Source organism: Salarias fasciatus, chromosome 14 (genome assembly GCF_902148845.1).
Source record: "Salarias fasciatus chromosome 14, fSalaFa1.1, whole genome shotgun sequence".
NCBI classification, from domain to species: Eukaryota; Metazoa; Chordata; class Actinopteri; order Blenniiformes; family Blenniidae; genus Salarias; species Salarias fasciatus.
In genome coordinates this window covers 38,675,716-38,695,414 of record NC_043758.1, presented here as the reverse complement: position 1 = coordinate 38,695,414, position 19,699 = coordinate 38,675,716, and the positions used below count along the sequence as shown (strand labels likewise).

The 19,699-nt window shown below is 47.5% G+C and overlaps 1 protein-coding gene across 3 annotated transcripts; it reads left to right on the top strand.

Annotated features, from left to right (window-relative positions):
* The first annotated feature begins 526 nt into the window (after positions 1 to 526).
* Positions 527 to 10,539, top strand: LOC115401107 (protein sel-1 homolog 3). 3 transcript variants are annotated; one of them, XM_030109279.1, is made up of 23 exons: positions 527 to 686; positions 763 to 1,222; positions 1,449 to 1,575; positions 1,648 to 1,769; positions 1,839 to 1,954; positions 2,033 to 2,094; positions 2,159 to 2,291; positions 2,881 to 3,019; positions 3,098 to 3,232; positions 3,397 to 3,602; positions 3,685 to 3,864; positions 3,939 to 4,058; positions 4,516 to 4,656; positions 4,739 to 4,801; positions 4,871 to 5,044; positions 5,124 to 5,251; positions 5,336 to 5,419; positions 5,496 to 5,586; positions 5,677 to 5,764; positions 5,842 to 5,951; positions 6,044 to 6,171; positions 6,254 to 6,356; positions 6,469 to 7,817. In XM_030109279.1, exons 1-23 carry the CDS (start codon positions 636 to 638, stop codon positions 6,553 to 6,555), a joined length of 3,048 nt encoding a protein of 1,015 aa, XP_029965139.1. In that variant the 5' UTR covers positions 527 to 635; the 3' UTR covers positions 6,556 to 7,817. The 3 variants fall into 3 exon arrangements, 2 of the variants coding, with proteins under 2 accessions (XP_029965139.1, XP_029965138.1); XR_003932864.1 differs by lacking the exon at positions 527 to 686 and adding an exon at positions 10,486 to 10,539 and having other exon boundaries at positions 757 to 1,222; positions 2,881 to 3,232; positions 6,469 to 7,615; XM_030109278.1 differs by lacking the exon at positions 527 to 686 and having other exon boundaries at positions 757 to 1,222; positions 2,881 to 3,232.
* The last annotated feature ends 9,160 nt before the right edge of the window (positions 10,540 to 19,699 follow it).

Sequence of the window (19,699 nt, the reverse complement as noted above, 5' to 3'; positions counted from 1 at the left end):
CTGAAGGTGTTGCTGCAGAGTGTGATCGTCTCAAATGAAAACATCCTTCAATACTTTGACAGCTTCAGGCTGAATCACATTCCCATGCGACTCTGACCCTTTTGCTGTTTAATAGCTCTGATGATGAGATATTTCTCACTTTGAAGTCATGAAAACACAGTATTACAAGGTATTTGTATATTTCTTGAGATTATTAATTTCCTGTTCATTATTTACCAGACACCACAATTCTTCTAAATGTGTTTATTGTGTCATGAGGTCAGAAGAGCCTGACGGCCAGCATTGAGGTTTCTTTTGAGATTGTCTGTGATGTTTCTACTGGGAACGGCTGAGCTCTGTTTCTGAAGCACATCGGGGTTTCGGTTTCCAGAGGATCGGTCACGCAGCAGAACTCCCGTACAGAACGGTTCCTCTCCTGCTGTATGGTGATTACTGGAATGCAGGTCACTTCGTAAACCTCCACCTGAGCTCCTCTGTGTTTATAGTGATCGGGCGGAGCGCCGTGCTGTTAAATATTTACCGAGCACTGAGTGCGGCTGAGGTGGAGCAGGATGAGGACCGGATCTTTGGACTCCTCACGTCACTGCAGCCTGAACGGCTCTGATGGACGCATTAATGAGAGCGCCGTGTGAAACATGGACTTTCTCCCAGTCTACAGACTCATCTGGTGGTGCCTCGGTCTGCAGGTAGGAGCCGGCTTCACCGTCGGTCCCTCTGTGGTTCCCTCCGCCGTCTGACAGCCGCCCTGTGCCTCCCATGCAGACGGTGTGGGCCTTAGACGAGGTGACGCTGCTGAACCCTCCCGCCGAGGCGCTGCCGGACCAGCTGCTGGACGTCCTGTACTCCTGCGATGAGCCTGCCACGGTGCGGCTGGACTGCGTCGTGTCTTTCGAAACGGGCGGCACGTCCACGCTGCTGCTCAGGCAGTGGAGCTGCATCCCCGGCGACCCCGAGGTCAGGACCGTGAGGCTCAACCTGCCAGACTGGCTGGTGTACCGAGACGACGGGGTCGTCTCAGACTCCGATTGGGTGCTGAGCTGCATCCTGCGGGCCTCGCTGAGGTCCGGCGGGGACGCCGTCACGGCTCAGGATGTGGCGGCCCTGCAGCCCAGACCGTTCTTCAGCCGGCCCGTCAGGCGGTGGCAGCGGTGTGTGGACTGGGGTCTGCAGATGCTGGAAACAAGTCGGCAGCTGCTCCTGAAGCAATGCCCAGTGGAGCAAGGTAACGCATCAAAACACACACACACACACACACACACAGCAGGCGTCCGGTCTGCAGTCCTGCAGTGCAGACCAGAACACAGACAGTCATGCAGCACTTTAGGCATCACCATGGCAACGAGCTGGGCATCCTGTGCATCCACTGTGCTTTTTGAGCTGATGCTTCTGAATTCCTCAACGGTTTGACAGTTTTCAAAGTTCACGCTGCAGACTCTCATACCTCGCAGAAACCGTCCAGTTGCTGTCGTGGATTTACGCCTCTACGGGAGAGAACTTCGGCGTGACCCGGACGCTGGAGCCCTTCGGGAGTGAGGCTCTGGAGTTCCTGAGAGCCAAGGACGTGGCCTCTCCCTGGTAATCAGTGTGGTGTGCGTTGCTCCTCTGCTGTGGCGGCGTTCCTTCATCCCGTGGCGTTGTGTTGACCAGGTGTACGTTCACCCTCTGGATGTTTGTGACCAAACACTGCGAGGAGCGACTGTGTGGCGTGTTTTACCACATCGACTCTTATAATGACTACAGCACTCCAGCACTGTTCCTCAAACAGTCAGGTACCTTTCACCACCTTATTTACTCGTATCCTTCCATCGTCTGAGCTGGAATCACTCCTTCCTTTGCAGGCCAGCTCCACATCCAGCTGACGGGAGCGTCTGAGGAATCCTCGGCGTTTCTCTCTCCGTTCAAAATCCCTCTACGTCAGTGGTGCCGGCTCTCTGTGACTCTGCAAGGACGAACAGTAAGCAGCCTCCTGTCGCTCCCAGATCCTGCCTGAGAGTCACGAGAACGCTGAAAACAAAGCCTGTTTTCCTCGTAGGCGAGCGTCTCCATGCTGTGTCTGGACGGAGAGCAGAGGACGGAGGAGAAGACGGAGCACACGTGAGTGAACCCGGTGGAGCAGGTCCTCTCGGCGAGCCGCCGCTCAACCAGCCTCCCTCTCCAGGTGCAAACACGACGTGGTGCTGGACGACACCGACGGATACTTCGTGATTGGTGGAGGGAGCTATGTGAAAGGCGTGGAGGGTTACTTTGGACCGGTCCAATACTTCCGCAGCAGAGCGCCGCCTCTCAGCTCGGTAATACCACTACTGTACTGCAGCCCACAGCTGTAACAATAACAGCAGTAACTAAAATCATTACAGCATGATAAATATCACGAGACATTAGCATTAATATAGTAATTACAGCGCTATCATTAGTGCATGATTAGATTTGAGTGCTCATAGTAATGAGCATTTCTACAGCACAGAAGAGGAAGTAAAACATTTTTTACATTAAAGAGCGGACTGGAAGACATGTGAGGATCAAACTGACTGCAGGTTTGTACAGAATGTCATGAAAATCCCAATAATGTTTTGAGCAGCCTTCTCAGTAGCAGATGGAGTCTGGTCAATACGGATTAGTGAACATTTTGGAGCTCGACACAGAAAGCTGCTGGAATATGTTCTACAGGTGCTCCGACGCTTTGAAACAACAAAAACAAATTGATTCTCACCAAGCCCATGTGTTTGACTTGAAACATGTTCTCACTCTGCTCCTGCTCCTCAGGTTGCCAGATGAAGGTTTTCTTTAACACAGTAAAATAAAAATGAAAGCAGAGACCTGTTGAAAGCCAGAGGACCTCGCACGTCAGCAGCAGGACTGACGGTTTGTTTGCTCCTGCAGCTTGAAGCTGTTCTTCCACGTGTTATCGAGAGCGTGAACCTGACCGGATGGCTGCACACCTGCCAGGACTTCAGGCAGCAGATGAGTGTGAGGCTCAGCGGTTACTCCCTCAGGGCCAGGCGGAGGACGGAGTCCGGCAGTAAGCCTTTACATCCACCAGATGGTGACAAAATCACCGGCATCTTCACTGAAGGCTCACAGCTTGCTGTTGTTCCAGGAGTGTGTCCTGATGTCCTCCATGAGTGGCTGGAGCAGGAGAGCCGGCCGCCACTGCAGTGTGAGCAGTGGGAGTCGGCTGCGCCGCTCAGACGACCTGCTGCCACACTGGCCAAGTCACTGGCTTTTAAATACGGTGAGACAACACAGAGCGGTGTCTTCGTCCTGACATCCTGAAACTGAAGGTCCCTGCACCACCCTGCTGCACCTGAATTCTTCTGTTCAACACACAACATGCATTAGTATCTTCCACACACACATGCCATGAAGCGGAGGGTGAGCTGCTGTTGTGGGTTTCAGGGGGAAGGCCGGTGGGTCTGCCGGCTCTGGGCAGGGCGCTGTACTCCTTATCGCTGCGGAGGCTGAGCAGGGCCGGCGGCAGCGGCCCGGTCCGCAGAACGTTACCTCTGCTGCTGCAGGCCGGCTGCCTGGCCGACAGCCGGGCGCTGTACACGTCGTCGGTGCTGCTGGGCACCGGCCTGGGAGTCCACCGGCAGCCCTGGAAGGTGAGTTCCGCCGGGTCGGCCGGAGCTGAGACCGAGGCCGTGATGAAACCCTGCTCTCCCTGCCTGCCTGTGCTTCCTGCAGTCGTGGCTCCTGGCCCTGCTGGCCGCTCAGAGCGACCACCGGCTGGCCCTGCTCCACCTGGGCCACCTGCACCAGCAGGGGCTCCGCGGTCTACCCTCAGACCCAGACCTGGCCTACGCCTACTACGCAAACGTCGCCAAGCAGACGACCTTAGATCGTCACAATCACACGGCGCAGCAGGTAATGCAGACCTTTACCACAGGGGGCGCTGCAGTGCAGCCAGTTCACACCCGTTCGCTCTCCCGCCTCATCAGACTTTCGTTGAGGCCGTTTACCTGAACGACGACGAGGATCTAAACCTCCAGACCAGTGAAGACCACCACATATTCCAGTGGCTGAAACTCCAGGCCCGACAGGGAGCAACGGAGGCCGAGGTACCTCAACGCACCGCTGTCTGTGTTTTGTTTTTTTGTGTTTATTTTTTTGGCTGTTTTTATGAAAAGACCTTGAGGAGCACATCTGGAAACGCCCGTCTGCAGGACGACCACGCTGTGTCACTCACGCCTCACCTTTCTCTTTCCAGTGGGACTTTTATTTACCCCAAACAAACAGCTGTTTGCCTTTCAGTTAATGTTCCTGCTTCAGACCTCACGTTCAGCTGCTGTTCATTAACTCCCACTTGGTGTGACTGTTTATTGGCTCCCCAGGCTCTCCGCCCACAAATTCTTAAAACACTTTAATTTGTCACCCTCTTTAAGGACACTCTGAGCCCACTCCGGCGTTTACCTTCAGCACGTGGAGATCTTTAAACATCAGATGTTTTCCTGACTCTAGTTTAAGTGAATGAATTGTGACGACAGACAGACTGAACCTTCTGGATCCCTGTTTCAGCGAACCATCGCACGCATGCTGTTCTGGGGTCAGCAGGGAGTGTCTCCCAACATCCAGGAAGCCGTGAGGCACTACAGGAGAGGGGCTGTGCAGTGGAAGGACCCGGCGTCCATGTACGACTACGGCATCGTGCTCCTGCAGGTCAGACTGACCTCCAGCTTCAGCACGACACTGAGGTGCAGCTCCGTCCACTTCCATTCATGGTACTGTCGATTTCCGGCAGGGACACGGGGTTGAGCAGGATGTTCCTAAAGCGGTCATGTTCCTGAAGAAGGCGATGGAGCAGGTTTTGTATGAATACCCGTCAGACCGGAGCACAGAGAGCCAGCTGCTCTGACGGCAGTGTGTCCCGCAGGGCTTCGTTCCCGCCATCAACGCCCTGGCCTGGTACTACGAGCAGCACGAGCAGGACTACGAGCGGGCGGTGCAGCTGTGGGAGCAGGCGGACGTCCTCGGCTCTCCAGAAGCTGCTTTGAATCTGGGCGTCATGTATTCTCGGGGCCTGTATCCCGGAAAACTCTCCAGCCAGGTTTGTTTAGCCATAAAAACACAATCATGCAGCGTGAAAAAACACTCCAGACGTCTGATGTGTTTGGTCTCTTTGGCAGTACATGGCGTACAAGTACTACCTGAAGTCTGCGGAGAGAGGCCACATCAGGGGGGCGGTGCAGCTGGCTGACATCTGGATCACCGGGATCCCCGGCCTCGTACGGCGACGTCCCTCAGACGCCGTCCTGTCAGCTGCCGGTCATTCTGAGTCTCTTCTGTCCACAGACAGGAGGCCTGGTGTCTGAGATGTTGTGTCTCTGACTGCCTGCAGGTGGAGCCGGTGGGCGGCCGAGCACAACGGGTACCTGGGCAGCGTCCTGCGGCGAGCGCTGGACTCCTACCTGAAGAACCACATGTGAGGGTTGCTCTCCCGCCACGTGGCGCCGCCGCCGTCCAGATCAAGCCGGTCAGGCTCTCACTCTCTGCTGCAGGTTCAGCTCCCTGCTGCATTACCTGATGGCCGCCGAGGCGGGGTTCGCAGCCGCGCAGTTCAACGTGGCGTTCCTGTGCGAGGAGAAAATGGTGAGAAGGTTACCGCTGCAGCGACGTCCGGACCGCCCTACTCCTCCTCATCCAGCAGGACGTAACTCTGTTCACCCTGCATCCTGACAGGACGGCATTCTGGACCCGGGCTATGCGTCGCGGTGCATGTGGAGGTTTTACAACCTCACCATTCAAAGTGGAAATCCCAACACTTACGGTATGCGTGCTCCATGCACACCCTGAGTCCAGCTGTGGACTGTGTCTGACGGTTTTGTGGTGCTGTCGCTGCTCCAGCCTTCATTAAACTGGGTGACCTGCTGTACGAAGGCAGTGAAGACAGACGCTCAGACCTGCTGTCTGCAGCTCACATGTACGCTGAGGCGGCGCGAAGAAACGACCCCCAGGTGGGTTTCAGACCTCTGCTTCTGCACCAGTTTCTGTTTGAAGTGTGTTTCTGGCAGTGCGCCTGAAGCCGCTCGTCTCCTGGCCTCCTCAGGGCTGGTTCAACCTGGGTCTCCTGGTCCAGGAGGGCTTCAGGCTGCCGCTGTCTGTGCTCGCTGAGCTCGGCCTCTCAGACCTCTACCTGGCCGACAGCACTCTGCTTCTCACTGCTTTGTACAAAAGGTGCGTCTGAATAGTTTGTGCATCAGTTGTTATTTTGGAAAATAAATGTGTGTGAGAGAAAAGATGTGTCCTGTGATCACAGGTGCAGAGACTTGGAGGACTCGGAGTCATACCTGCCCTGCAGCATGGCCCTCTTCTCTGTCTATCTACAGTCCTTCCAAAGAGACTACAGTGCTGCGGATAAGGTAACACCAGGATAATCTCCCTCCAACATCTTTTACCTCTGATTCTCAGCAGCAGTGTGGTTTTGTTGATTGTATTCCACTAAGATTGATTGATTGACGGTTTCTCCCCCAGTTGTCCATGGCCGTTGCTGTGGTTGCCGGTCCAGCAGCCTTCCTGCTCGTCCTTGGGGCGCTCCGGGGTCGCTTGCTGTCTGGATGACGGTCCTGTGAGGGAGTCTGAAAGACCAGCTGGAAGGACTGAGAGTGTTCTGCACCTAGATTATCACTGTGAAAAAGAAAACGGTCAGATGTGTGTTTTCCTGTCTTTTTTACTCTTCTGATGAGTGTTTTGAAAGTTTATGTGAGTATTATTGAAGTTCAGCTTCACTTAAAGTGAAGCATTAAAGCGACACTAAGGAACTTTTCAACCTTAATAAAACAGTTTAATATCTTTTGTGATGATAAATCGACTTACAACTAGTTGAATGACCCTCTGTCACGGGCTGAGGGCGTCAGTATTGCTTTCACTTGGACTGAGCAGCTGTGAGGAGGGTGGTAGGAACCCTGCTCACTGAAACACTCCACATGTGTGGACTGCTTTACGTTATGCGTCACATCATGATAGAACGTTGTTTATCCATTAGATTCACGACCTCGTCGCTATCCGTCCTTCACACAGCCACTGGAAACAAATGAAGGCGAGTTCAGTCCGACAGCACGCCACCGGGAGCAGCATTTTACCACGCCATGCGCTAGGCCTCATGGGAACTGTAGTATTCCTTCAGGCAAAACACTACCGCTTTTGTCCACTGGCGCCGCCAAAATCAAGGAAAACTGAAAGTTCCTTAGTGTCGCTTTAAAGCCTTTGAATGGTGACAAACTCTTGAACCCATATCTACTTCAAGGCTTGATATTTTATTGACACCAGCAGATTTCCTCTTTCTGGAGAAAAGCTCCGGTGTTTTTTGTTTGGTGTGTTGATGGTTAAAAAAGGAGAGAGAAAAAAAAACATTGAAATAAATCCTGACTGATACATTTAGCTCCAGCTGTGAGTAAAAGGGTCAAAATGCCGATGATACTTTGTAACTTAATGTTTGTATTGATTTATTGTTAAGTCGATGACAGAATGATCTTGTATGTGGGCAGAACAGTGGAACAGTGGAAGAGTCGCTCAGTGCTCACCGCCAGAATGTCAAAGGTTCAATACTGTCCAGGACGTTCTGTGTGGAATTCGAATGTTCCAGAAACGTGTGTGTGTGTGTGTGTGTGTGTGTGTGTGTGTGCGAACGTGCGTGCGTGTTTATGTTCAAGCAGATGGACGATCTCAGACATCGCATTTATGTGCCATTTAATGTGAAAGCTGATAAATCAGTAGAGGGTTCTGTTTTGTTCCTTCATCAGAATATTGAGAAACGGTAGATCTGAATAGATTGTCAGGAACTGATTAAAAATGAACACAAAATAAATTCATGACAAACTGTTCAGCTGACTGTGCATGATTTTATATGAAACAAGCATCATCATCGTCATCCTAAAATGTCTCACTGCACCACTGTTATGCAAATGATTCGACCCAAACTAATATATTAATGAAGCGTCAATTCTTCTTCGTCTGTGGATGAGATGGAGTCAGACCACCGAAAGAGTCCAAAACACACTTTACCTCCAGGAAATCTGTCCATCATGTATTATTTACTCAAGTCACAGAGTCGGGCTGAAGGTCGACATTCATTTCATCTTGTTTAATGTGAGAAAAGTCGACTGTGGCAGTTTCTCATGTGAAGCTACACAAACTACACAAACGTAAAAGTACAAAACAAACCCAAGCCATTTAATCTTCCACCAATCATCATTTCAAATGTCTGGAAAAGGGAGACATTTCTCACAGGAAGGTTTTTGTTCAAACATTATGTTTTCACTTCCTCGTCTTAAAAAAACGTTGCATGAATTTGACATGTTGTCAATACGACAAAGTCATGAGCAATTTATTCCGCCGTGAGCCTGAAGGTGTTTGGATGGGATGGAGAGGTTCACAAATAGTGCTTAAAGGTTGTATAGAAGATCTTTATTACTAACAAAAATGAATTAAAGATAAAAAAAAATGGCATTATTAAGCTGTAGCAGCCTTGTTTTTATCGTGATCAAAAAAAAATCATAAACTTTAATCAACTCTGGAGGTTGTAAAACCAACATTACTTTAGCCAATCAGTAACGAGGTAGCCTCGTTATCTATTGGTTTTCTAACGTGTCAATCAACCTCTCTACATTTTTAGCGCAACTGTCATGCTCCTACGCCCTTTTCGTACCCCCACCGCTCCACCCCGCTCCCCCCATGCTAGGCTCTGCTGCCGCGATCAACAGTTTCAGTTTCAGTTCAGTTTACATTTTCACCTGTAGACTTCAGACAATTGCCACAAACAATGTGTGTTTTAATCTTAAAACAAGACTATTATGAAAAAGTCCAGATAGTCGGGGGGGGGGGGGGGGGGGGGGGGGGGGGGGGGGGGGGGGGGGGGGGGGGGTTGTTTAGCCTGCAGGCTGCAGCCACACAGATCAGCTGTGAGCTCCAGCGTCTGCTCCAGTCCTGCAGCTCCACAAACCTCCCTGTCCTCCTCTGATCCACCGAGACCAGGGACGGCTCAGGGACAGGGTTTGGCGCAAGTGCAGGATTTTACTCATATTGGCTGTGTTTTGTGCTGTTCAAAAGGACTCGTTGGTAGCTATGTGTTAGCATTAATGATCCAGATGAAATATGTTCCTGAAGCATGTCAGTAAGAAGAAACTCTCCCCTGTGACCCCTCTGAAAGGAGAATGAATGTTTTTCCATTGCTGGAGGCGACACACAGGGAGAGCAGGCACCTTCTACCTGAGCGTGGTGGCAGGTATGGATCCAGATCCTGCTCATCAGGCCAGATGTGTCCTCCTGCTCCCAGACGATGAGCCTTGACTTCCGGGTCGCTCAGCGTGACTCAGACTGTTTCTATTCTATTCCTGACTTGAACACTCACTGATCATCCTCGGAGCTGCAGCTGGAAATCTGAGTTTTCTATTTGAGGCTGTGATTCTGTGGTTTGAAGGCTGAGTGTGTGAAATGACTCATGAGCCTGTGGAAGCGCGGCGTGCACTCAGCAGGGGGTCCGTCCTTCAGACGCTCGCCTCCGTCAGCTCACGTTTCTGTTGAAGCTGCAAAGTCGTGGAAACATCACGGCTTCCTGACCTCTGATCGACCTCTCCACTGTCCAGAGCGGTCACCTGGCCACAGCAGGCGGCGGGAAACGAGATGAAAACGCCTCCTCTGTTCCTCCCTGAGCTCAAAGGTCATTCAATTATCAAATAAACACCTCTAACGCGACCAGGTCAATAAGATAATACACTGCTGAGAGCCACATTCTGTCTACTTGCTCTGAGATGCATCGCTTGTCAGTCCAACAGAAAATAGAACTGTGAGAATCTGCATGATATTTTTTGAAATAGAATTTGAGCTCATAGCAGAAGGATCTTTACCGAAATACCTTCAACATATTGAGTTTTTGTTAAATCCAGTCCTTCCCACACGTTTTCACTTTTATTTCCTCGAGCCTCAGCTACATGTTTTCAGTTTTGTGCTGATTGTTTTCTTCATGCATGGGATCTGTGATCAATACAGCTTGTTATTTTGGATTGGCCTTGGCTTTCTACTCTTATGAAGCTTTCTGCCCTTTTTCTTTTAACCAGGTCACATCCTCAGATTATCAGATAAAATATTCTGCAGGACATTTTGACATGTTTCAGTAAGATCCTACAAAGATTGTGCAGCTTGTGATTTGGACCCCAGAAGCTAAAATGAGCGAATTGAAGAGATGAAATAATAGAAGAAGAGATGAATTGATGAGGAGAGGATTTTTGCTTCACGCACACAGCTCCTGACAGCCTACACTATAACCGCTATCCTTCTCTCTTTTCTGTTTGTTCTTATTCATGCCCCCCTCCTACTTCTCTTCTTTTCTTCTTTTCTTCTCTCCCTCTGTTGCTGGAAAGAGGTGATTTGTCTGGGGAAAGGAAGCAGAGCTGTGTCAGTGGCGAGCGAGCAGCGAAGGGAAGGAGAGGAAACTCACTGAGGCTGCTGGGAACTTTAGCCGTCTGCTGGATGAATGGTGACAACACAGTGCAGGTGTGTGAGTGTGTGTGTGTGTGTGTGTGTGTGTGTGTGTGTGTGTGTGTGTGTGTGTGTGTGTGTTCTGTCACAGTGAAGCATGAGTTCATTATTTCTTATTGGAGAAATGAGCCTTCAGCGCTGGAGACTAACAGTCGGCTGCATACGGAATCATCTTTTACTGACAGTTGCGTCACGTTGCAAAAGTTGCTCTTTGCTCCAAACAAACATCATGTTTAGTTGTCTTCATGAATTTGTTGTAATAAAATAGATGTTTTGTATTTTTTTATGGAAATGGCTCATTGTGCATTGTATTATAAACTTTTATGAATCATGTTTCTCATCAATAATCTAAATCAAAGACCTTTGGAGTCAATAAAATTCTTAGAGAAACATTTTGCTGAGCTGGCAGGTTTTCTGTGTTGTTGGCTTTAATGTTTGTTATAGTTGTGATTCCTCATCCGTCAAGCCATCAGTTTTCTACCGTTCCATCCCACTCAGTGTTGTTGGACCTTGCAGCCAATCCCAGTATGCTTTGGCCAAAAGGACACAGACGAGCTGACAGTTTTCCACTCTCTGTGACAAATCTCAACTTGTTCATCCACTGTACCACTTTAAGCAGTGCTGCTGGAAGTGCCAGCTGTGTGTGGATGTAAGAGGTTTTCATCCTGGACAGACGGACTCACACCTCTGTCCAGTGTAGAGTCATGATCGGCTTTAAACAGTGAGTTTGTCAAATGAGTTCGACTGGCTGCCTTTACCATGTAAAATGTTGAATAATTGCTTAAAGTCATGGTGACTGCTTTGCTTTCTCTCCACCCTAAAGCGTTGAATTAGAGTCCCTCACATTCTGATATTCATCTGAACGTCTCTGATAATTGTTGTGACTCAAGTGAAGCTTTTTACACCATTAACTTTTCCCTTTTCTCGCGCTGCCTCTAATGCAGCAGCAGATCGGTGGAAAGGCAGCGTTTAGCCAGTGATGGCTGCTGATCAGACCCAACGCCTGTTGTTTGCATGCTGTTGTTTTCTGTTTGAAGGCACTGCGATTTGCTCTTATTTACCTGGACATTTATGAAATGGTGCCTGATAATTAATCTCTTTCTTGGGTGTCAAGATGTGAATATAAATGAGTGAATGGAAAGCACAGGTCTATTGATCTGGTCTCCTTTGTGAAGTGTCAGGGTGAGTGATGGCTCTTGGGATGCAGTGTGTGAGTTATTGGAGTGGCAGCAGAGAGCTCTGCCCATGTCTGACTGTCGCTGCAGTAAGAAATCCAGAGTTTTACATCAAACCAAGAGAATGGAATGATTTACAAGGACTTTATTTTGGTGATTTTAGATGGTTGATTAGTTTTTATATGCTCAGCTGCACAGTTTATTCCCACTATCAGAAAACTCTTGAACAACCAGATAATTTTCATGAGATAGAACATGAATTAGACATTGTTTATTAGTTGTACTTTGTTTTAATGTATATGAATCTTGTTACCGTGTAGGAACAGCTCATTTAAGTTTTTCTAGCTGGAACTTCCCTGTATTGAAAACAGAGTGAACAGGAAGGAGATATAACCCCAAATTTTCCTTCACTCTCAATCACAACCGACATGTCGTTTTATCAGCGGGTATGGGTTTTTGATTTGTGAGTTTTTTGTTTGTGAGTGTTTTTGTTCATTCCTGTCAATGAAAAAGTTGTGTTCAGGGTTTCATACAGTATTGTGTTTAAGTTACAGTTTTATAAAACTTTCATCTTCATCACTTTAGCTGAATATCTTGTGTATTGTGTTTATATATTTGCACATTGTGTTAATTTTTTTATTTATTTTTTTTTTATTTTTTTTTTTTTGAATGTCCTCTTTAGTCCTTTACAATGAATTTCTGGACGTGTCTATTGAATTTGTGCCTCTTTTGCTTTTTTTTTTTTCAACCCTGTGATTGTAAATCTTTGGGGATTTGTTTATTAATGTACAGCCTGTAGCCTTTTTTTTTAATTGATGTTTTTTTTCAATTTTGGTTTGATTAAAAAAAAACTATGGAGGTCGTCCATTTTAATGTTGTCTGAGTTTACTGCCTAATAATTTTCAGAAAAAAAAAAAAAGATGGATGAATGTGGACTCCAACTACCGGTTCGTGGGTGTTTTGGTACCAGGCTACAAAAAGAGAGCAAAATGTTATATTTTGAATTTATGTCTGTTAGTCTGCATTGAATTTTATTTTGAAGAACACTTCAAATTAAAGCTATATACATTTTACACACTAATTGGATTTCAACATCACACATTTCTGTACATGGAAATAAAACCTTCCTACATGTGTTTGCATTCAAAAAATGCACATAGAGCAAAAAGTTGTTTACAGTTGTGAAAAAAGGAATATTTATCTTAAATTTATTGACCCATCCATCAAGCCACAAACTCAGAAAAGAAAATTTACTACAGGACCCCCTTGGAAAGGGGGCCGAGGCAAACCACCAGCGTTGTCCTCTGGAGGGCAGCCACAGGGGCGACCTCTACGCCATTGAGCCCCCGTCAGCAAAGCTGTGAGGCGGACCGCCGCCTCCTAGTAGTAGTAGCATAGGGAGTAGACACGTCCTGCCAGCTCCTACATATATTTTGTTAAACTAAGTTTGTGAACTACTGTCTCGCTCTCAAAAGCCCAGCCTTGGTTCATAAGAGCCTCGGGATGACAGGGAAAGGCAGATCTCGCCAGGAGCGGGCTGAGAGGGGCCGCCAGATGAGGAATGCTGACAAAGCCGATGCTAGCTCTGATGCTAACCCGTTACCACATAATGGCGGTGACGACTCGGACGAGGAGGAGCCGTCCCTCACCTCCGTGATGAGACTGATTGAATCCTTCCAAAACCAGTCCCGAGCTTCCATCGGTACTTTCCAGTCCACGCTTGATTCATACGCCTCTCGCCTCACGGATGTTGAATCGTCACTCCAAGATATTGACGGCAGGGTCGCTGAGCTGGAGGCGAAATATGAGGCGCTGAGCAAAAGCAACGCGATGCTGGTGTCTGAGGCCGAGGACTTGGAGTCCAGAAGCAGGCGATCCAACCTGAGGGTCCTGGGAGTCTCCGAAAACACCGAGGGGCCTCAGCCAACCTCTTTCATTTCAATTTTTTTTTCTGAGCAACTGGACATGGATAACTCCGGACCCCTCCCGTCGCTGGATAAAGCCCACCGTTCACTGGCCCCCAAGCCCAAACCAGGAGCCCCGGCATGCCCGATGATTGTTAAAGTCCATCACTTCCAGGTTAAACAACAGATCCTCCGGCTTGTGAGAGAGAAAGCTCTGCTGAAGTACCGCGGACAGCAAGTGCACATCTTCACCGTCGCTAAACGGAGAGCTGCATTCAGCAGCATTAAGCAGAAGCTCCAAGGTCAGATACAGCCTCCTGTTTCCTGCACGTTTGCAGCTCACATTCAATGCGAGAAGCATATATTCAACACCCCAGGCACCGCAGAAAATTTTTGTGGCACACACCAGGGCTGTCCGATCTCCCCTTTTTTGTCCACGCTCGCTATTGAGCCCCGGGCAGAGGTAATAACAAGTGATCCTCAGGTAGATCCTCAGATCCATCATTATAGGTCCCCAGAAACACACTATTTCTCTCTACGCAGATGATGTTTGCTTTTTTTAAGCAACCCTGAATCTTCTGTTATCAGAATTGTTGAGATTTGTTGGAACCTTTGGACAGTTTTCGGGCTACGAGATTAATTATTCACAGTCAGAAGCTATGCCCCTAACTCTCCACAGCTTCTGGTATTCCTTTAGTACAGCCTCCTTTCGATGATCACCTTCTGGGTTCAGTTATCGTGGCATATACATAACTCCCTCCCTCTCACATCTTTACAAGGCCAATTTTGTATCCTTAATCCGTAAAATTAAGGAGGACCTGGTGCACTGGTCCAGTCTTCCATAATCTCTTATAGGCAGGGTAAACCTTTTTAAGGTGAATGCATTGCCCCATCTGCTTTATGTGTTCCAAATGGTTCCAGCTCTTCTGACCAGAAAGTCTCTCTCTGTCCTAAATAGCTCATTATCGTCCTTTTTGTGGAGGAACAAACGCGACAGGCTAAAACTGCAAAAGCTGCAACTTCACTTAGGAGAAGGAGGGCTATCTCTGCCGAATATTAAATATTAATATTAAGGCCTCCTGCTATTTCATAAAATCTGGCATCCATTTTTGAGTTACATTGGTGTAGAGAGTGCACAGACTCTGCAGATGGGCCTCTATGGATTTATCTGGACTGATATCCCCAAAGGGAACAATACTTAAGTTGTAAATTAACCAAACTTTTGTATCTGTAATACCTGGATATCTGTTTATATGCTGATGTACAATGCTCAGCTTTTAATATTGTTATTAATACGTTTTTGTTTTGCTTTCATTGTGTGGGACTCTTTTGTTTATTTGTTTGTTTGTATAATTTGAAAACAAAAAAAATAAAAATAACAAACAAACAAAAAAACAACCAACAGCGCCTATAGTGGTCCGGCTCTGTGAAGTATTTGTCAAGATTTTTCTTCTTGGATTGATGAAGTGGGGCTGAGTGGTTACACTGTGGTTAGTACTCTCCCCTCACCATGAGACGGTCATGGGTCCAAGTCCCGGCCGCCTTCAGTGTGTCCTGCGATGGAGTGGAGACCACCACAGGACAACCAACATTTTTTTTTTTTTTTTTTCACGACAACCTGAACTATCACATTTTCTATGCTTGAATGATCTCAGGTGAACGTGGAATGAGCAAAAAGTCAAAATAAAAAAAAGGGGTTTTTTTTGGATGTGTCTCCTAAACAACCTTTAAACAAAGACAACAAAACATCTCCGTATATATTGTTGACTCTTTATTTTTCATTTTGCTCAATCTTTTCTTCCTCTTTCTTCATTTCTTTTGTTTGTTTTTCCTTCTGGTGGCTTCAAAGAGGCTTCTCCATGCCTCGTAGTTTTGCTGAGTGACTCTTTCTGTTGCAGCTGGTGAAGCGAGCTTTTATTCAGCCCTTTTGTCCAGCCCTTTCTGTTCAGAAACCTTTTGAGTTTTTATCCTGCTGAGAGACTTGTGTTTTCTGTAACAGATGTCATAGAACCCAGCAATTATTCCTGTAAATGTCGACTTACTTCTACTGATCTTCCTCCTCCTCCTCTTTCTGCTTCCTCCTCCTCCTGCGCCTTTTTTTGCGCTGTTCTTCTCCTCCTGCTTCTCCTCTTTCTACTGGCAACCTCTGTTCTTCTTCTCCTGCTTCTCCTCCTTCTACTGGCAACCTCTGCTTCAGCTTGAAAATGTCATCTTTGTACTGTGTTTCTTTGAGATCCCAGTCCATCTGCCTGTTTCGGAGTTCCTCTTTCTTACTTTCATAGAGGCTCTGTAAATTCTTTCTCAGGAGCTCTTCTTCTCTAAGACTGTGACATTGTCTGAATGTCGACAGCAGCTTTCTTTTCAGCATGGCCACCTCAACGTTCAGACTGGCATTTAGCTCATTTGTGGAATCTATCTCTGTTTGCAGTTTTACAGTCTCTGTCTTCAGTTGGCCTTCTTTCTGGTTCCAGCTGGAGCGCAGGTTTAGGAGTTCCTCCTGACAGCTTTGGTGAAGGCGTTCCAGTTCCTCTTTCAGAGCTTTGTGCTTCTGCTGAGCTTCTGTCAGACTTTCATTTTCTCTGTCTCTTGCCTGCAGCTCCTCCTTCAGTAGAGACACCTCGTCTGTCAGGTTGCCGCTTTGCGCATTCAGATACACTATTTCCTCTTCTTGCTTAGAAATTTGAACTTTGTAGTGTAATTCCTGTTCATCCCAACTTACCTGCTTGTTTTTGAGCTCCTCCTTACATGTTTCATAAAGCCCTTCAAATTTCACTCTCAGGGCCTTCTCCAGCTCCGGAGCTTCTTGCAGACGCTGGTTTTCTCCTTCTGCCGTCTTCAGCTCCTCCTTCAGCTGGGCCACCTCTCTGTTCAGACTGCTGTTCTGCTCATTGGCAGAATCTCTCTCCATTTCCAGCTGTAGAATTTGGCTTGTAAATTCAAGTTTTCTGTCTTCCCAGCTGGACTGCAGGCACTGGAGTTCCTCCACAGAGCTCTGATGCAGTCCTTCAAACTTCTCCTTCAGGTTCCTTTCCTTCTCCAGAGCGTCTTGCAGACTTTCATTTTTCTTTTCCGTTGTCTGTAGCTCTTTCTTCAGCCGGAATACCTCTCTCATCAGACTGGCGTTTTGTTCAGTCAGACCCGACATTTGATCAAGTCTTTGGACTCTGTTTTTCAGGGCCATTTCAGCAATCAGCTTGTCGTTAAGCGCAATAGCAGCGTCTCTCTCCTCTCGTAGTTTGAGGATAGTTGCTTGCAATTTCTCCCCTCGTAGTTTGAGGATTGCTGCTTGAAATTCTGACTTGATCAGGTCAAACTTGGGTTGTTGTTGGTGGAGTACATCCTCACAACCCTGATGCCTTCTTTCACAGCGCTCTTTCTGGGTCTGTCTTTCCAGTAGCTGGAGTTTGGTATATTGTAAATTGTCCTGCAGTTGCAGGCCCTCCTTTGTTTGCACACATTGTGTCCCACGGCGGTCTGCCTGAGTTTCAAATGCAGCCATCATTTCCATTCCAATGTCGTCAGCCAAAACCTTGAATTCTGGATTAAAGTCAATCGGTTAAAAGCTCTGCTCAGCAAAGTTAAATCAGTCCGGGTGTTTGTCTGAAGTAATTCAGAATCAAATCAAGCCAAACCAACTCGTCTCACAAACTAAACCTCTAACCGCCTGCTCTCTGTCAGCAAATTAAGACCTGAAAGGACAAGCAGCCGCAGAGAAACCCGATGACATCATCATGCTTCATGATGTCATCAGGTTCTCTCTGAGGCTGCGTGTGGGTTGCCTAGGAGACACAACCAACAACCTAACATGTTCATTGTATTTTATTGGGTGACTTTTGACTCATTAAACTATAGTTCCACATTCACCTGAGATCACTCCAGCATACAAAACCCTGTGTGTTTACATGGGACTGTGTATAAATCTGAATAAAGCCTAATTCTGTCACGGTGCGTGGGACAGAGAATCATTCGCAGAAAGCAACCAGACGCAGGGATCGAGTTAAAGTTTATTTTACAGACACTGACTGAATTAGTCCGAGAGTCGAGTCTGAGAGTCGAATCGAGTCTGAGAGTCGAATCGAGTCTGAGAGTCGAATCGAGTCTGAGAGTCGAATCGAGTCTGAGAGTCGAATCGAGTCCGATGGATTGTAGGTGAGCAGCGGAGGGTCGGAGTGACAAATTCCACTCTAAAATGACCATGTAAACATCAGAAAACTTCATTCAGAATTAAATTCACTTCTGTATAGACCGGCAGGTTTATTCTCCTTTGGAAGTGGAATTATATGCTAATTAGACTGTGCAATGCCTTCACACGAAACTCCACACGAAACTTTTTAAATGATGGACTTTTTACTGTATGTGCGCGATTGCTATGTGCATACATGTCGGTGTTAATTCCCCAGCATCGTCACTGAGCGATGGCGCTCCCCCCCAGCACCACCAATAAGACATCTCTGGTGCCACTGATATTACAGTGCCATAACAATGTCAATGACATGAAATCTCCCTAATGTCAAATAATGATAATATTTTCATTAAATAATTTACATTTATTTTAAATATGCACTTTATTGTGTTTTGGGGAAAAAATGTTGCTTTTAATCAGATTCTTACCAACTCCTCATTCAGAAAATTTCTACATGACGTCATGTAATTTGCATACCTGCTCATTTGAATATCTCGATCAAATTAGATGATGATGTCATTTAAAACGATACATTGTTGCAACTCCTCAGCCATCAAAGTTATGAATGACGTCATCATATCTGCTCATATGTATATCCAGGTCAAATTGGGCTTTACCTACAAGACCAGTAACGGGTTAAAATGAACTGTGATACTGACAGTTACTATTTCAGTAATGAGTAATCTCCTTCTTCCAGTGTTAAAACACCTTTACCGTGGCTGACCATATGATATAATACAATATGAGGCCCGGTGTCGTTACGATAAATGACTGCTTTTCGCTGGTTTTTCCTCCGCCAGAGTCCAGCGGAGGGCGGGGCATGAGGTTTGTTTACAAAAAGAAGGGGCAACAGATTACATATAACGACGTTAGGTGATTAGGATACAGCAATGCAACTGTAATCCGTGACAGTACATAAAAATATGTAATCTCGCCTCAGAATTAAAGGCGGGGGGGCCCATTCAGCACCCCACTCACGGATCCTGACGCAGCATGCAGGCACCGCGCCACGCCTCCCCAACCCATAGGCCCGTCCATGCTTCACATGTACGCATTTCCGCGTCTGCGCACCACCGATGCGCACGCGCTTTCTCCCATATTTCTCCCATACTACATTTTGAGCTCAGCTGTGCGCAATGTTCAATGCTGGAACGCTGACCCATGCATCCTTGAAGCTTTTCCGGCACTACAGACTGTTTATCTGTTTCTTTATTACAGATTATTTAGAGAAAATTAAGCACATACATTGTCAGTACATTATCATTACATATTGAAGTTTATTTAGCTTTTTTTTTTTCCTGTTTCTGAATCGCGGGGGCGGCGCCGGAGCGATTAGTTACTTTCACTTCTGTCTGCAGAGCTTCTCCTCCCTCCAGACAGAGTCTCTCTCTCTTTCCACGAGTTTTTCACTCTTTCGGTGTCTGTAAGTGGAGCCATCAGGCTGTATCTCCGTCTACTTTCACCTTTTACCGTCATGTTTGGTTTGCTGTAGCGGTCTGGCGCATGCGTACACTGCCACGAGCTGCGCGCAGCGCGGTCTCAAAATCTGGCTGCTGCACGGACGTCCGCGGATCGGTCCGCGGGACCCTAGCGGACAGGAATTCATGATGATTTTTACGTCACGCGGACCAACGCGCAACGCGCACCCACGTGGACAGGTGAAGCATGGATGGGCACCGCATCCAGGCACCGTGCCGCACCGTTCTGCGCGCCGCCGCACGCCGTACTACTCCGCACACCGTGCTCTGCTCCGCTAAGTCCGGGTCCGTATTGGATGGCGTCTGGGTCCGGATCCAGACCGCGGTCCGCCAGTTAGTGACCCCTGCTGTAGACAAACCTCTGCTCCTCACTACAGCAGTACAGCTACACAGCAGATTGAGTATATAATATAAATTTACAGATACAGATAGGTCTTTATTATCCCGTGAAGGGAAATTTGTTTCCACAGCCTTTCATGTCAACTTCAA

Excerpts from the sequence above, each read along its gene's own strand:
- LOC115401107 (XM_030109278.1), top strand. The coding sequence starts at position 757 with ATGCAGACGGTGTGGGCCTTAGACGAGGTGACGCTGCTGAACCCTCCC. Across the intron at positions 1,223-1,448 it reads GCAATGCCCAGTGGAGCAAG|AAACCGTCCAGTTGCTGTCG; the intron begins GTAACGCATCAA and ends CATACCTCGCAG. Across the intron at positions 5,587-5,676 it reads TCCTGTGCGAGGAGAAAATG|GACGGCATTCTGGACCCGGG; the intron begins GTGAGAAGGTTA and ends GCATCCTGACAG.